An 18,945-nucleotide genomic window follows, 5' to 3' on the forward strand; every position below is an offset into this window, starting at 1 on the left:
CTTGCCTATATAACTATAATAAGAGATTGGTAACAACCTCAGCACCAGATACTTCAAGCTATGTATCCATACAGATTGAACTGTGCCGTGATTCTACCAAGGTCCAGCATCAACAAATGAAACAAAAGAAGAACCAACCTTTGCACACACAGTAATAAAAACACAAACAGCAAAGGTGACCAAAAAAGTCCCAAAACAAATGGTGCAAAGTGACAATTTATTGTAGATTTTACGACTCAACATGAACCATGTTTCGGCCATAAGGCCTGTCTCAGGAGTCTACAGATAGATTTTCTGACTCAACACCTGACCCCAATACAGGCCATTTCTAAAGCAGGGAAATTGATCTTATTAAAATTATTCCAATTATTATTACCATTATTGCTTTCAGTGAGGTTTATGAAACAAAGCTGTGCCTCCAAAATATTCACAAAAGATTGCTCTGTTAGCACACAGAATGCTTTGTTTTGGGGGAAGGTATGGGAGGGGCTAATTATCATCCATTCTTTCTCAGCTTAGGTTAAAGTATGTTTTTTCCAGATCAGTCATTTGTGACCAGGAAGAACAGGGGATGCTAGAGTTTCATTTCATGGATTATACTTTGAACAGCCAATACGGTTTTAAACTATGATGTCACCTTCTGAATATTCAATTAAAGAAATTTTTTAGTGGGTCTGACTAAATGCAGAACTTTGAAGACGCATAGCACTGTGATACTGCAAGTTTTATGTGAGTTTTATACTGGATACGTATCTGGTTTTTTTTTTAAGGTTTCAATCAGTGCTTATTTCTTCATTTGCCAATTATTTGGAGACAGTATACTATAGTCTGTAGTGCTTTATGTCACACAAGTTTTGATGTATACACTAGTACATTTAGCATCTCAGGGCTGTCAGCTGAGTATAGGTAGAATACACAGATTTTCCGTTGGAGTAATTGGTTATACAGTAATCCTTATTTTGTGCATGTTTTTTTAGAAGTGACGTCCCCCAATGTATAGGCAATATACAGAATTTTTATTTGCATTCACGGGGTGTTTTGAGAACACTGATGCCATCTTTTAAATATTCATCTTCATAGGTGCTTTGATGACTTCTTTTTATAGTGACCCTCAGATGCGGTTTTTTGAAACATGACACTGTAGATATATTGAGAGATTTCTGTGAGCTTCTTTTTTATGTGTTTAAGGCTTCCTGATTGACCACTGTGTTTTTAAAGTTAGAGCGTTGGTTCATGTACAAACACAATGGAAGCAGCCAATACGCTTTTATTATGGAGGTTTAAAACTTCACTCTTTTCCAGACATACTAATACAGCACTCGCTGATCTGACCCACACAGCGTCATGGATTTTAATTTTTAAAACTGTAGTTGTATATCTTGTATCTTTCATTCCTAGACTCCCATCAGTCAAAATTTCTAAGCATTTGAAATGGGCACCTATTTTATGGATACATTACAAAATTAATATCCTTGGTGTCAGTAGGGTCTGAAGATCCTACATTCATGCTAATGTAACTTGGCTTGGGGCGGGGCGGATGAAGCTTTCATTTATTTTATATTGGCACTTTGGGATTTTTAAATGTTTTCCTCAGTCAGGGTAGGCTTGTGAACAGTTGTTAAACAGCATACTAAATGTGAAAATGACCACCCTTACTCGAAGTGTCTTTAATAAAGCTGGATGCTATTGCGGGGGGGGGGGGGGGGGGGGGGGGGGGGGGGGGGGGAGGGAGATAAATGGATTTTTCTAACCTCGAAGCTTTTTTTTTTTTTGTTCAGCATATCAAAGCCACAATAGTGAAGATAGGCAGTCTCCAGCAACGTAAGGAGCCGCAGCATTAATGTAAACAACCTCCAGCAGGCTGCGAGGTCCCAGCAGGGAAGACAGGCAACCTACGGTGGGTTATGGGGCCTTCTCTCTGCCATGTCCCGCCTCCTCCGTACGGGTGGGATGCGATAAGGAAAAGGCCTTGTAGCCCACTGGAGGTTGTCTATGTTAACGGCTGTGGCTGATAGCTACAGAAGGCAAGTTTTAAGGACCACATGAGGGAGGGAGAGTAATGCTAGACACACAGAGTGAAGATAGATGGAGAGAGAGAGAGCGAGAGACTGGACCAGAAAGGGGAAGCCCATATTAACTGCTGCAGCTGCTAGAGACTGAAGGCAAATTTTAAGGATCCTATGGGGGAACAGCGAAGGGGAGGAGGGGGGAGGAAGGGGGAGGAAAATTGAGTACTTCGGCCTTTTAACTGTAACGAAGCAGAAATGTAACAAGGTAAAAGTACTTAAAACTGGTTCAGATAATACTTCATTACAAGTAAAAGTGCTCATTCTTAGCAGGTAATTGGTAACAAGTAAAAGTAATAAAATGCTTACTTAAATATTGTAACTTGTTACTTTTACTTCATTACTACATAACACTGATTTTAATGTGCCAGATGTTGATTGGGGTATCACTATTGCGGGATCTTTTAGAAGCAGGGAGATTCTGGATTCTCTACAGGAGGAATTATTCCAGCAGTTGATAATGAAACCCACGTGGGATGGGGCCATACTGGACTTAGTACTTACTAACGGGGAGAGTGTTTCTGATGTTGTAGTAGGTTATCATCTGGTATTCAGTGATCACCAGATGGTGTGATTTAATATTAAGATAGATGTGGAGAGGGTTCATTCAAAAGTGAAGGTTCTAGACTTAAAAAAAACAACAACTAACTTTATTCAGATGGATAACCTCAAGGAACTGCTGTCTGGATGGGAACATCAGAAAGAAGTTGGAAAGCAGTAGGAAAGGAGATATTGTAAGGGCAACAAATCAAGGAAAGTAAATAAAAGTAAGAGAAAAAGGAGGCTGCTTTGGTTCTCAAAAGTAGTAGCTGAAAAAGTAAGGAAAAAGAAGTTAGACTTTATAAACCACAAGAGAATGCAGAAAGAGGAACACAGGTGACAATATCTGGAAAAACTAAAAGAAGCTGGTAGAAAATCAAATATGCAAATGCAAGAAAAAAACAGCCAATAGGGTAAAATGGGGGAATAAAACATTTTTTTACATGTTAATGATAGGAGGAAGTGCAAAAGTGGCATTCTGACACTCAAAAGTGAGGGGGAGGAGTATGTAGAAGCTGATAAAGATAAGGCAGAATTGCTTAACAAATATTTCTGCTCTGTGTTTACAGCAGGACTGCAGAAGACAAGCACAAATAGGAATGGAGGGGTGGTAGTTCCTGAACAATTTTAAGAGGACTGTGTTTGTAAGGAGCTGGCTAAACTAAAAATGGGCAAATTGATGGGGCCAGATGGCATACATCCCATCCAAGGGTACTGAAGGAACTTAGGGGAGTTCTAGCGGATCCGTTGGTTGATCTTTGCAATGCTTCTCTAGAGTCAGGGGAGAAAAGCAGATGTGGTCCCTTTCCACAAAATTGGAAGTAAAAACTACAGACCGATAAGTCTGATTTCTGTGGTAAGTAATTTAATAGAAACACTATTAAAACACAGAACAACATTTTTGGAATCCAATGGATTACAGGACCCGAGGCAACATGGCTTCACTAGCAGCAGATCTTGTCAGACAATTCTGATGAATTTCTTTGTCTGGGTGACAAGAGAGTTGGATCGAGGGAGAGCGCTAGATGTGGTGTATTTAGATTTTAGCAAAGCCTTTGACACGATTCCGCACAGACAACTAATAAATAAACTGAGTGCCCTCAGTATGGACCCTAAAGTGACTGACTCAGTTAGGAACTGGTTGAGTGAAAGGTGACAGAGGGCAGTGGTAAATGGAGCTCATTCTGAGGAAAAGGATGCTACTAGTGGTGTGCCGCAAGGTTCGGTTCTTGGGCTTGTTCTTTTTAACATTTTAGTAAACAATATTACTGGAAGGATCTCTGGTAAGTTTTGTAGATGATACCAAAATGTACAATAGGGTAGACTCCCCTGATGATGTGGATAACATAAGGAAGGACTTAGTGAAGCTACAGGAATGGTCTGGAATTTGGCACCTTAGATTTAATGTTAAAAAATGCAGGGTCATGCATTTGGACTGCAACAACCCAAAGGAATGGTACAGTTTAGGGGATGAAGAACTTTTGTGCATGAAAGAGGAGCGGGACGAGTGTGATTGTACGTGATGATCTTAAGGTAGCCAAATAAGTAGAAAAGGTGATGGTGAAAGCAAGAAGGATGCCCCATGGTGCAACCTCACTTTGTGTTCAGTTCTGGTCACCGTATCTCAAAATATTTCTTCCATAAGCAGGAGGTTCTCCTATCAAAATATATTTGCCTCTACATTTAACTACAAAAATACTGCCCCAATTCTCAGACTTCCCATTTGCCCTTGACCTGGATTGGCCACTGTCGGTGACAGGATGCTGGGCTAGATGGACCTTTGGTCTTTCCCAGTATGGAACTACTTATGTACTTATGTACTTATGTCCCTTCTAATCACCCAAACTCAAAATAATCACCCACTAGAAGTGAAAGGAATATTAGAAAAGTCACCTTTGAAGCAACCCCTCCCAGATATTTCCATAGTCGACCTGCAATTTTCAATACAGAACTCACACATTATTTTACTGCACATCTCCATTTCCAGCTCTCACTGTGGATCACTGAATCAGTCCTTAGGGGCCCATCTCTTGTACTTCATTCCTCTCTGGATCACTTTGTATTAAACAGTGTCCATCCTCCACTCCTGGCAGTAGAGGGTCTGAAGCAATAATGTCCTTCCCTCAAAGGAGCCTCCTTATTGGACTCGACAGACGACCCAGAATCACCATCTGGTGATGAAGAAGGGTGGTTCTCAGATTGACCAAAAGCTGAGAGGCTGATCGGCTGAATATATGAGATCTGATATGCTTTCCCACATCCTGCAGTTTTCGTACAATCCATAGCTGTCTAGGGAATCTTTGCACTTCATTAGGGCTCTTGCAGTTGTGTAGAGCAGAGGTAGGCAATTCCAGTCCTCGAGAGCCACAGGCAGGTCAGGTTTTCAGGCTATCCACAATGAATATGCAGGAGATAGATTTGCATACCAAGGAGGCAGTGCTTGCAAATCTATCTCCTGCATATTCATTGTGAATATCCTGAAAACCTGACCTGCCTGCGGCTCTCGAGGACCGGAGTTGCCTACCCCTGGTGTAGAGGAAAAGCCAATTTCTTTGGTCTAATTCTTTGAGAAGTGACTTGGCCTCCTTTGGATTAGAAAGAAATTTTTGTTTACCTTCAACCATGAAGTGGAGGAGTGGAGGAATGGCCTAGAGGTTAGGGTGGTGGACTTTGGTCCTGGGGAACTGAGGAACTGAGTTCGATTCCCACTTCAGGCACAGGCAGCTCCTTGTGACTCTGGGCATGTCACTTAACCCTCCATTGCCCCATGTAAGCCGCATTGAGCCTGCCATGAGTGGGAAAGCACGGGGTACAAATGTAACTAAAATAAAATCATCAGTTTTGCAGGAAAACACAGGCCAACTCTAAAGCCTCTGTCTTACAACTCTTTCTTAAAGGGAGGAAGCTCTTTTCATTTTCTCAAAGTCTTTAAACTCGTCTGGGAAGATCCTGATCTCCAACCCATCAAATTGACAAGACTTGAGTTGCCAAGCCTTTCTGAAATCCAAATCAATTTCCTGAAAATGAAATAATTTCACAACCACTGTCCTAGGTGGCAAGTTGGGGCCTGACATCAGTTTTAATTTTCTGTGTGCCTGATCAATTTTGTAGGTGGGGATTAGCCTTTGTATCCGGGAAGCAGGTCACAAGCAGCTTTTGTAAATAGGAGATGGAGTCAGACACCTCTCGCCCCTCTGGAATCCCTATAATCCAAAGGTTTGCTCTCCTGCTCTGGTTTTCCTGGTCCTCCACTTTATTCATTAGAGGTTCTATATGTACTTGAAGCCTACTTCTGGTATGTTTGTCTTCTGCCTGCTCCTCCTCAAGAGTTGGCATTTTGCCCTCCAAGGACTCTACTCAAAAACTAAGGGAGTTAAAAAGTTCTTCTAATCTAGCCACCACCAGATCCACAATTTTGGACTTCGCAGTCCGAATTTCCTGAAGAACCATTTCCAAGATGCTGTTTGTGGAACTAGCAGAACCTGGTAGCTCCACTTCAGTTGAAAGCATGGGGCAGGTCCATCCCCTAAGTGCTCTTTGGCTCAGGGGAGTTTTACAGGCTTAATTGCATAATGGCCCTTAATTGTAGGAGCAGAGGTTTGGGGTTTTATTTGTTTTGGCATTGTCCACAATATTGATTCTCACAAAAAGAAACCGTTGAACACCCTTCATATATTTTTTTTCTTTTTTTATATATGCTCTTAATTATTAATCTATAAATTAACTAACACACTTCCCTAGGTAGTGGTCTTATCAATGCCTACCCAGTTATAGCTAGACTACAAATAATACTACAGTGCTCAGCTGTGCAACATATCAATCACTCCGAATGACTGAACTAGCTGCGAAACACAGCTAGTGTTGGGAAGATCTTTAATGGGAAGGAAATACCTATGTTTGGAAGAATAACAAGTTCGGGAGACTTGTGGGACTTTTTAAATGAGCACGAGCACATAATCACGTCTATCTCTCATTCCGATTGAAAAAAACTTACATCTTGTTGTGGAGCATGGAGAATCAATAAACCATCCCAAGATAAGTACTTCATGTATATAATACTGATTGTTCACCACCTTTATTCAGTATTCAATGTTATATATTGGAGGAGGAAGGGACTCAGTGCAATGATGTGGGCTGAATTAACCATGGTTCAATCTTTTCAAAAAGAAAAGAAAATATGAAGGATGTTCAACGGTTTCTATTTGTGAGAATCAAGGTCTGAATATTAAGTACATAAGTACATAAGTAGTGCCATACTGGGAAAGACCAAAGGTCCATCTAGCCCAGCATCCTGTCACCGACAGTGGCCAATCCAGGTCAAGGGCACCTGGCACGCTCCCCAAACGTAAAAACATTCCAGACAAGTTATACCTAAAAATGCGGAATTTTTCCAAGTCCATTTAATAGCGGTCTATGGACTTGTCCTTTAGGAATCTATCTAACCCCTTTTTAAACTCCGTCAAGCTAACCGCCCGTACCACGTTCTCCGGCAACGAATTCCAGAGTCTAATTACACGTTGGGTGAAGAAAAATTTTCTCCGATTCGTTTTAAATTTACCACACTGTAGCTTCAACTCATGCCCTCTAGTCCTAGTATTTTTGGATAGCGTGAACAGTCGCTTCACATCCACCCGATCCATTCCACTCATTATTTTATACACTTCTATCATATCTCCCCTCAGCCGTCTCTTCTCCAAGCTGAAAAGCCCTAGCCTTCTCAGCCTCTCTTCGTAGGAAAGTCGTCCCATCCCCACTATCATTTTCGTCGCCCTTCGCTGTACCTTTTCTAATTCTACTATATCTTTTTTGAGATACGGAGACCAGTACTGAACACAATACTCCAGGTGCGGTCGCACCATGGAGCGATACAACGGCATTATAACATCCGCACACCTGGACTCCATACCCTTCCTAATAACACCCAACATTCTATTCGCTTTCCTAGCCGCAGCAGCACACTGAGCAGAAGGTTTCAGCGTATCATCGACGACGACACCCAGATCCCTTTCTTGATCCGTAACTCCTAACGCGGAACCTTGCAAGACGTAGCTATAATTCGGGTTCCTCTTACCCACATGCATCACTTTGCACTTGTCAACATTGAACTTCATCTGCCACTTGCACGCCCATTCTCCCAGTCTCGCAAGGTCCTCCTGTAATCGTTCACATTCCTCCTGCGACTTGACGACCCTGAATAATTTTGTGTCATCGGCGAATTTAATTACCTCACTAGTTATTCCCATCTCTAGGTCATTTATAAATACATTAAAAAGCAACGGACCCAGCACAGACCCCTGCGGGACCCCACTAACTACCCTCCTCCACTGAGAATACTGGCCACGCAATCCTACTCTCTGCTTCCTATCTTTCATCCAGTTCTTAATCCATAATAATACCCTACCTCCGATTCCATGACTCTGCAATTTCTTCAGGAGTCTTTCGTGCGGCACTTTGTCAAACGCCTTCTGAAAATCCAGATATACAATATCAACCGGCTCCCCATTGTCCACATGTTTGCTTACCCCCTCAAAAAAATGCATTAGATTGGTGAGGCAAGACTTCCCTTCACTAAATCCGTGCTGACTTTGTCTCATCAGTCCATGTTTTTGTATATGCTCTGCAATTTTATTCTTAATAATAGCCTCCACCATCTTGCCCGGCACCGACGTCAGACTCACCGGTCTATAATTTCCCGGATCTCCTCTGGAACCCTTCTTAAAAATCGGAGTAACATTGGCTACCCTCCAGTCTTCCGGTACTACACTCGATTTTAGGGACAGATTGCATATTTCTAACAGTAGCTCCGCAAGTTCATTTTTTAGTTCTATTAATACTCTGGGATGAATACCATCAGGTCCCGGTGATTTACTACTCTTCAGCTTGCTGAACTGACCCATTACATCCTCCAAGGTTACAGAGAATTTGTTTAGTTTCTCCGACTCCCCCGCTTCAAATATTCTTTCCGGCACCGGTGTCCCCCCCAAATCCTCCTCGGTGAAGACCGAAGCAAAGAATTCATTTAATTTCTCCGCTACGGCTTTGTCCTCCTTGATCGCCCCTTTAACACCATTTTCGTCCAGCGGCCCAACCGACTCTTTGGCCGGTTTCCTGCTTTTAATGTATCTAAAAAATTTTTTACTATGTATTTTTGCTTCCAACGCTAATTTCTTCTCAAAGTCCTTTTTTGCCCTCCTTATCTCCGCTTTGCATTTGGCTTGGCATTCCTTATGATCTATCCTGTTACTTTCAGTTGGTTCTCTTCTCCACTTTCTGAAGGATTGTTTTTTGGCTCTAATGATTTCCTTTATCTTACTGTTTAGCCACGCCGGCTGACGTTTAGTCTTTTTTCCCTTTTTTCTAATACGTGGAATGTATTTGTCCTGAACCTCCAGGATGGTGTTTTTAAACAGCATCCACGCCTGATGCAAGTTTTTTACTCTGCGAGCTGCTCCTTTCAGTCTTTTTTTCACCATTTTTCTCATTTTGTCGTAATCACCTTTTCTATAGTTAAACGCTAGCGTACTTGATTTCCTAGTTTCACTTCCTTCAATGCCAATATCAAAACCGATCATATTATGATCACTGTTATCAAGCGGCCCTCGTATCGTTACCCCCTGCACTAGATCATGAGCACCACTAAGGACTAAGTCTAGTATTTTTCCTTCTCTTGTCGGCTCCTGAACTAGCTGTTCCATGAAGCTGTCCTTGATTTCATCAAGAAATCTTATGTCCCTTGCGTGTACAGATGTTACATTAACCCAGTCTATATGCGGGTAATTGAAATCCCCCATTATTATTGTGTTGCCCAGTTTGTTTGCGTCCCTGATTTCCTTTAACATTTCCGCATCCGTCTGTTCGTCCTGGCCAGGCGGACGGTAGTACACTCCTATCACTATCCTTTTCCCCTTTGCACATGGAATTTCAATCCACAGTGATTCCAAGGAGTGTTTTGTTTCCTGCAGAATTTTCAATCTATTTGATTCAAGGCTCTCGTTAATATACAATGCTACCCCTCCACCAATCCGATTCACCCTATCACTACGATATAATTTGTACCCCGGTATGACAGTGTCCCACTGGTTATCCTCCTTCCACCAGGTCTCAGAGATGCCTATTATATCTAATTTTTCATTTAGTGCAATATATTCCAACTCCCCCATCTTATTTCTTAGGCTCCTGGCATTCGCATATAGACATTTCAAACTATGTTTGTTGTTCCTAAGTACATCATGCTTAGTACTTGACAGTATTAATTGGCAATCTTTTGTCTGATTTTTATTGTTATTTAAAGATACCCGATCTACTACAATCTCTTTTGCAACCTCACTATCAGGATACTCTATCTTCCCTGTTATGGTGATATCTTTGAAAGATACCTTATCCCGAACCATGCTCTTTTGAGCGACTGTCGGCCTTCCCCCCATTTCTAGTTTAAAAGCTGCTCTATCTCCTTCTTAAACGCCGATGCCAGCAGCCTGGTCCCACTCTGGTTAAGATGGAGCCCATCCTTTCGGAATAGGCTCCCCCTTCCCCAGAATGTTGCCCAGTTCCTAACAAATCTAAAGCCCTCCTCCCTGCACCATCGTCTCATCCACGCATTGAGACTCTGGAGCTCTGCCTGTCTCTTGGGCCCTGCGCGTGGCACAGGTAGCATTTCAGAAAATGCTACCCTGGAGGATCTGGATTTCAGCTTTCTACCTAAGAGCCTAAATTTTGCTTCCAGAACCTCTCTCCCACATTTTCCTATGTCATTAGTACCCACATGTACCAAGACAGCCGTCTCCTCCCCAGCACTATATAAAATCCTATCTAGGTGACGCGTGAGGTCCGCCACCTTCGCACCAGGCAGGCAAGTCACCAGGCGATCCTCACGTCCACCAGCCACCCAGCTATCTATATGCCTAATGATCGAATCACCAAGTACAACAGCTGTCCTAACCTTTCCCTCCCGGGCAACATTTGGAGATATATCCTCGGTGCGAAAGGATAATACATCCCCTGGTGGGCAGGTCCTGGCTACAGGAGTACTTCCTACTTCACCAGGGTGATGCTCTCCTTCTAGGAGACCTCCCTCCTCCGAGGTAGCACAGGGGCTACCTGACTGGAGGTGGGACTTCTCTACAACATCCCTGTAGGTCTCCTCTATGTACCTCTCTGTCTCCCTCAGCTCCATCAAGTCTGCTACTCTAGCCTCAAGAGAACGGACACGTTCTCTGAGAGCTAGGAGCTCTTTGCATCGGGCACACACATATGACACCTCACCAATTGGGAGATAATCATACATGTGACACTCAATGCAAAAGACTGGATAGCACCCCTCTCGCTGCTGGACTGCTGACTCCATCTTAGTGTTTTTTGAGTTTTTCCGTAATTTAAAACTTGCTAAAGTATTAAGGATATCAGCCTATCACTAACTTACAGTTCCTCCTTTAAACCCCAATCTTCAAGTTCCGAAAGCACAAGCAAAATTTGTTCACTTACCAGAGAAATATCCTCTTCTCCCAGAACTTATTAGAAGGAAAGCTCCGAGGATATGCAGATGAGCTGCAAGTCCTCCACGGCACCTGAGAAGGCAACCGGTGGGAGAGCTGGGCACCTCTCAACCAAGAAAAGGCTTACCAGGGGTTAGGCCGAAGCCAGCATTCCTCCCCCTGAGGGTCACCTGATCCTGGCTAAGAAGTACCTGGTAGCTCTCCTGGCTAAGAAGTACCTGGTAGCTATTGAAACCAGGAAGGGAGAAGATACCGCAGGTACTGTATATAGTGATTGTCCACAATATGCCAAGCACCTAGTTCTACCGGTGTACACTAGAGGCCGCCACCCCTCTGAGCTAAGACACTTCCATGGAGGCACAGCAGCCTCCAAGTATCTGTTTCAGGCCTGGACATCTTGGCCGACCAGCTGCATTACGGATGTCAAAGAGTGTGTTTTGGGGCCCACAGCCAGGTAAGTATGTCTTCTCAAACACCCCTTTGCACTCAGGCCCCCATAGACCTGCAACTCCACAAGACAAGGAGGGCAGTAAGGGCCAGCAAGAAGCTTGGAAGTTGAAGTGTGCAGGCAACTACAGCATGGACATCCCACTGTAGCAGAGCTAGAGCACAAGGCTTGCTGAGACCCAAATTTGTCTCCACTACCGTGAGAGACGCTTGCTAACTTAGTGTTCCAAAACACGACTCACTGCGCTCCCTCTGCAGTCTCTCTCATGTGAGCTGTGCTGCAAAAGTCACGGAGACATTCCTTCCTGGTCAGTAAACAGCAGTGGCCACACGCACTATGGTGGGCACATTGACTCTGCGAACCAGCTGAGCTTCCATCCTCATCAAAGTTCTGCTTATTCTTCTTGCCACCCCAAACATCTTGGATGGTTGGTGAGTTCTGGTGAGCAAATTATTAATTTTTAGTTGTACCGGGGGAGTTTCTGGAGGGGGCAACCAGGAACTCACAGACTGGCAGCCATCTTTATCAGCAGCCCTGCCAGAAATCCCTGGAGTGGTAGTTTGACAGTGACCCTACTGGATTCCAGAGGTTCAGTAACAATCTGTGGCTCTGGAAGTGAATGAGATGCTTAAACTCTGGGCAACAGAAGACTCCAGCAGCAACGGGTCATCTCTCATTGTACTGGTTCCTAAGTCAGATGGGAGCATCCACTTTTGTTCCAACTTCCAGAAGTTTTACAAGGTTTCCTAACTTGAAGTCCATCCAATGCCTCAAGTCAATGAACTGATTGAGAGACTGGGGGAAGCCCAGTTTGTTTACACATTGGACCCAACCAAGGTGTACTAACATGTACCCGTTACTCTAACTGCAATTTTAGATTGTTGAGGTCTAATAAAAGATCCCACAAAGTTCAGGCAACAGTTCTGTATAAGTAACCCAAAATATTAAAGGAAATTGTCCTTTATTTCAAACTCACTTGTGAAGAGCAAAAAGAATCCAAAGCAAATATTATGTAGCTATGCAGGTTCTGCCCGCCTGCCACAACCTGCATAGCTCTGCTTTCAGCTACAACCACCCACTGGCAGGAAAATACCATCATTTAAGTTTATTCCAAATATACTAAAAATGGGTTGCCTGTGGGTAAATAAACAATACAACAAAACCTACAGGTCAAAAGTTAATGAGAATGTCTCATACCTTCCATCAAGGGTTGCAGGCTTCAGACTTTGCTCCAGCATCCTTCACCACACCCTGCCCCAATCAGGAGACTGAACTCTGCTCCAAACTTTCACTTTTTATAGGGCAGTAGATACTTCCTCCAATCATCATCCTGGGACCTGATTGGAGAGGAACAACTGCCTGTTGTTCCTACTGGAGGAGTTGGAGGGCCTGTCTTTGAGACGCAGGTGATTACTCTTTCTTAACTGATCCCTCAGAAACGGATTCTGCAGTTCACAGATCAAGCCTGTTCTGCAACTTCCTATTGGGTCTCCAACTGATTCTTGGTTTCTGGTCACCGCTTTTATCTCATATTTCTGAGTCCCTTTATGTGAGGGAATGTAGACACCCTCACAAGTACAGACTGGAAGACACACTTGATCCAAGAACAAGCAGTTCTGCCAAGCCCGCAAGGTCAGTTTGATGGAGCATCTGAAGAAATTCTTTCTGAGAGTAAAAGAGGTCCAGTAGGATGGATATTCCATAGAGAAGGGGCAAGTGTGTCTAAAGATATGGAAAGTGGATGCAATCATACAAGTGCCTGTTCCTCACTTAAAGAGCCAAGTACGTGCAAGCACTAAATGGTCAGCTTCCATGGCCAGGGGACCTCACAGATGCTAATTACTACATGTATAGGAGCAGGGCATGCAAATATTTGGCCACGTGAAGCCAGTTTCTACATCACAGACACTCAGAACATTCTGGATTTGTATGTTTACCATGGTGGCATTTTGTGAGATCAACATTTATTTCCTATATATGTTTCACGCTTTTAAGATGACTTGGAAGGGGGGAGATGGAGATACATCAATTTTACTATAAGCTTGCATGTACAGGCATGTACAGACCTGATATTCTAAAATATATCATAGTTTGGCATGTTTTCACTAAAATGTCTATATTCTCACATTCATGACTTACCTAAAATGGTGCTGCACGTTTGCTTCAAGATGAACAGATCTTTGGACCAAATTTCTTCTTGGCTTTCAGAGAATCTACTCATTTTAAATCCATCTAAAACAGTTGCAGCTTGTCTTACTGTCCAGCCTTTATGTTCATCCCTTGGCCTCTTTACTATTAGGTTCCACCATTCAACTGGTAGATTCATACAAATATTTAGGAGTATTCATAGATTAACAACTGTGGTTTGATCTTCATATTTCTTCTGTCACTAAATGCTATTTTTCTAGTCTCCATCAGTTTCAATCGGTTCAGTCATTTTTGAATACATATGATCAGCAGGCGGGAATTCATGCCATCATTACATCTCGCTTGGACTACTGTAACATAGTCCTAGTTGGTCTCCTGCAGTACTCTGTTAAATGTCCATAATCTGTTCAGAATGTGACAATTAGAGTCCTTTGTCAAGCTCATAAATCAGATTTTGTTTTCCCTTCCTCTATTAGTATTATTGGCTTCCTGTGCACTTTTGCTCTCAATTATTCTCATTTCACATGTGGAGGGGCATAATCGAACGGGGACGACCATCTCTAAGGGCGCCCATCTCTAAGGACGTCCCGGTGGGGAAACCGGTATCATCGAAACAAGATGGGCGTCCATCTTTCGTTTCGATAATATGGTCAGGGACGACCAAATCTCAACATTTAGGTCGACTTTAGAGATGGTCGTCCCCAGTTTTCGGCATAATGTGATATTTAGTCTTCAAACCAAGTTTTCCAACTTTACACGAATGGTAAATTCGGGTTATTGTTTAAGTACTTAGATTAAAATTTGTCACAATTAAAACCTCCTCCTCCGTTTTTTACTGCAGACCTTTTTTCTCCTGTTTTGAGGTTCTTGGAGTTGTTTTGCTCTGCAGTTGTTTTCGGAGGGTGGTGGAGCCAATGATGATAGCCATTTCAGTTGGTATCAAAGCACATGGTACCCTGGGCTTATAAGGCTACATTATTTATAATTATATAAAAAAAAGTGACCATAAGTGCTAAACCAATACCTTATAATCAGGGCATATATACATTCAGTAGTTTCTAAATAGTATATCATGCCATACTTTGTATTGTTAGTTGAATATTTTTACTGTTGTAACTGCCTATTGCTCATGTTTGATCTATTCTTACTGTACACTGCCTTGAGTGAATTCCTTCAAAAAGGCGGTAAATAAATCCAAATAAATAAACAAATAAATAAATAAAATAGAAACCGAGGACGCCCATCTCAAAAAAGACCAAATCCAAGGCATTTGGTCGTGGGAGGAGCCAGCATTCGTAGTGCACTGGTCCCCCTCACATGCCAGGACATCAACAGGGCACCCTAGGGGGCACTGCAGTGGACTTCACAAATTGCTCCCAGGTGCACAGCTCCCTTATCTTCGGTGCTGAGCCCTCCAACCCCCCCCCCCCCAAAACCCACTCCCCATAACTGTACACCACTACCATAGCCCTAAGGGGTGAAGGGGGGCACCTACATGTGGGTACAGTGGGTTTCAGGTGGGTTTTGAAGGGCTCACATTTACCAGCACAAGTGTAACAGGTAGGAGGGGGATGGGCCTGGGTCTGCCTAACTGAAGTTCACTGCAGTACCCACTAAAACTGCTCCAGGGACCTGCATACTGCTGTCAGCGGAGTCTAGCTGGGCCTGAGATAATGTGGGAAGAGGGTGACAGGCTAACATATATGGAAGCAATAAGGATGACACATATAACGGAACACCTTTAAAAATCATACTATCAGGGTCATTTTCGAAAGAGAAGGGCGCCCATCTTCCGACACAAATCGGGAGATGGGCGTTCTTCTCTCAGGGTCACCCAAATTGGCATAATCGAAAGCCAATTTTGGGCGTCCTCAAATGCAGTCCATCGCGGGGACAACCAAAGTTCACGGGGGCATGTCGGAAGCGTAGCGAAGGTGGGACTGGGGCGTGATTAAGAGATGGGCGTCCTTGGCCGATAATGGAAAAAAGGACGTCCCTGACAAGCATTTGGTCGACTTGGTCCATTTTTCTTCACGACCAAGCCTCTATAGAGGCTGGCAAAAAATGTTTTTTAATTTTTTTTTTTTTAGGGTGGGAGGGGGTTGGTGACCACTGGAGGAGTAAGGGGAGGTCATCCCCGATTCCCTCCGGTGGTCATCTGGTCAGTTTGGGCACCTTTTTGAGGCTTGGTCGTGAAGAAAAATGGACCAAGTCGACCACATGCTTGTCAGGGACGTCCTTTTTTCCATTATCGGCCAAGGACGCCCATCTCTTAATCACGCCCCAGTCCCACCTTCGCTACGCTTCCGACATGCCCCCGTGAACTTTGGTTGTCCCCGCGATGGACTGCATTTGAGGACGCCCAAAATTGGCTTTCGATTATGCCAATTTGGGTGACCCTGAGAGAAGAATGCCCATCTCCCGATTTGTGTCGGAAGATGGGCGCCCTTCTCTTTCGAAAATGACCCTGATAGTATGATTTTTAAAGGTGTTCCGTTATATGTGTCATCCTTATTGCTTCCATATATGTTAGCCTGTCACCCTCTTCCCACATTATCTCAGGCCCAGCTAGACTCCACTGACCATTTGGCTTTTTTCTTTTTGGCTCCCGCATTATGGAATTATTTGCCACACACTTTACATGCCAATGCATCTTGAGCTAAGTTTAAAGCTGCTCTCAGAACACATTTGTTCAGCTTTGCTTTCTCCACCTGAGAAATGGGCCTAATGGGATTTAATAAATCATGGATTTGCACCTTGCTAGTATGTTACTATTCTGCATGTGTGTTCTATTCATTGAATTCAGCTCTGCTTTTGTTCATTCTGCCCATCCAACTGTGAAGTTCCTTTTCACTCTTTCAAGACTTTCTGTATTTATTTTTTAGAAATGTAAACTGCTTTGTTGTGGTTTACTAAAAGGGATACAAAAAGTACCTAATAAATCATATTCCAAACCAAGCATTGCAAAGATCTTAATCTATAGCTAAGAGATAATCACTTGCTAATAAAAATCTCCAACTAAACCTTGTGGTGAAAATTTTTTCCTCCTCTTAGTTGGCTTAAAAGCAATGACTGAACCTTGGCCATGCGAGAGTTAGGGTGGGCAGGTAGGAATCAAACTAACAGGAACACAATACACTAGGACCATACCCTGGTGGTGCCTAACAAAAGAGGGCCAGAAGAAGACCTTATGAGAACCTTCACATACATCAACAATGGTAGTGTGCAACAGTTCATTCCAAGTAGCAACTTTATGTTCTTGATGAGTATAGATTACATAGACCTACAGAAACCACCAATGGAGATGTTAATGAAAACATACATTTCTGCACTACAAAAACTTCTGGTGTTCCAGTAATTTAGTATCTGACCTTTTATGAGTGTCTGTATAACTTCTCTTTGTCCCATCTCACAGCCTCTGAAAAGCGGAGTATGCTTCATCACATCAGCAGCATCCACCTGCGCTCCATGATCTAGCAGCAACTTTACAGTACTGGCATGGCCAGAAAGGGCAGCAGCATGCAGAGCTTAAATAAAAGGAACCATAAGAAAAGTTAGCAGTGATAAATTAACATGTTTTTGTAAGGCAGAACATACCGTAATTTTCAACTGACACTTTCTCATGGTGCTGCAAAAATCTGTTAGAATAACATTTTGGAACATAATGAATAATATCACTTCAAAAAGTGATACTATGCATTATGCTATTCAATATTGCACATGCAATAGCATCTCACACAAAAAATAGACCGCATATTAATTTGGAGGCCCGTCCTCTAAGAAGTATGTGTATTTCTGGATAACTAGATCACTGATTGGTTTTATCATATTTATTAAACAGGTCAATATAAAACATTTGTTAATCTATAGGCCAGCGATCTTCACTATTTTAAAGCAAGAGCCATGTTGGCAAAAATACTTCAATGTGAGTGCCAGGACCAGTGCTGAATAAAGAGGATGGTGCCCAAAGCCCTGGGTGGTAAGGGAAGTGTATTCCCTCTCTAATGATGTAGCCAGTCTAGCTGCCAAGGTTCACTTAGAGCAATATGTAAACAAAATGAAGTTTGATTCTCCAGACTCTCTTTCTCCCAAAGGCCATCTTGTCTGCCCTAACCCAGATTTATCCCAACACTTTCTTTTCTCAATACATACACTCCTCCAGTCCTATCCCAGTTAGTCTCTACTCTCACCAACCTTTCCCCCTGTCCTCAAACCTACTAAGCTGTGTCTTCCCCTGGCTTGTTAATGCCCCTGACCTTTCTCAGAGTCTTTCCACAGGCACTGCCTCTGGGAAAGCTGTTCTGTCTGTTTTTTTTTTTTATTTACTAACATTTATTTACTGCCTTTTAAAAGAAATTCACCCAAGGTGGTAACAAGTTGAACACAGGCAACAGACAATTACAGCAGTAAAAATATTCAAACAGTACATCTTATAGCATAGTATGCTACGTACAATGTCAACACAATATACAATAAAACATCTTAAAAGGCAGTATAGGTTGTAAGTTGAGGTGGAACATATAAATAGATATAGAGCAATAGGAGTACAAAATAAGGGGACTAATTTAAAGAAAGTTGCACTTCAAGTCAGAAAGATACATGAATCTAGGGCAGGAGTGGATCAACATATCCTGTAACAGTATGTGCAACCCGTCTTAGTCCTTGTACATGTGTGACTAGCAAGCTAGTTGGTTCTTTCAATAAGGGCTTAAGGAGAACAGCCAAGCTATCATCTGCTTCCTGAAGTACAGATAGTCTTCTATTGAGCAAAACCTTTCAGACAGTGCATTACAGTGGCGTAGCTACATGGGGCCTGGGCCCCCGTAGATTTCAGTGGGGACCCCCCTCCCGGCGAACCCGCCACCGCCAACCTTCCGTTTAGCTGGCGGAGGACCCCACTCCCCGCCAGCCGACGTCCTCTTCGACCGTAGAACACAGCGGCAGAGAAAAGTCTTCTTCCTTGCATGCTGACCGTCCTGCACGTTGTACGTGCAGGACGTCAGACTCAGAGAACAGTTCTGTTCTCCGAGTCTGACGTCCACGTCAGCATGCAAGAAGACTTTTCTCTGCCGCTGCGTTCTACGGTCGGAGAGGACGTCGGCTGGCGGGGAGTGGGGTCCCCCGCCAGCAAAATGAAAGGTAGGCAGCGGCGGGGGAGGGTTCGCGGCGGGAGGGGGGTCGGTAGAGACCGGGGGGGGGGGGGGCGACAATGGCGGCGGGAGGGGGGTGGCGGTGGGGGGGGGGCTAAAAT

At 43.4% G+C, this 18,945-nt stretch overlaps 1 protein-coding gene across 1 annotated transcript in view; it reads right to left on the minus strand.

Moving 5' to 3' along the window:
• INVS (inversin) overlaps window positions 1-18,945 on the minus strand; it is a 522,371-nt gene that overhangs the window by 123,991 nt on the left and 379,435 nt on the right. The window contains exon 9 of the mRNA XM_030205118.1: window positions 17,066-17,221. Coding sequence (XP_030060978.1) covers window positions 17,066-17,221 — 156 coding nt within the window. The remainder of the gene's footprint in view (window positions 1-17,065; window positions 17,222-18,945) is intronic.

The sequence above is a fragment of the Microcaecilia unicolor genome, chromosome 1 (genome assembly GCF_901765095.1).
Source record: "Microcaecilia unicolor chromosome 1, aMicUni1.1, whole genome shotgun sequence".
In the NCBI taxonomy this organism is placed as follows: Eukaryota; Metazoa; Chordata; class Amphibia; order Gymnophiona; family Siphonopidae; genus Microcaecilia; species Microcaecilia unicolor.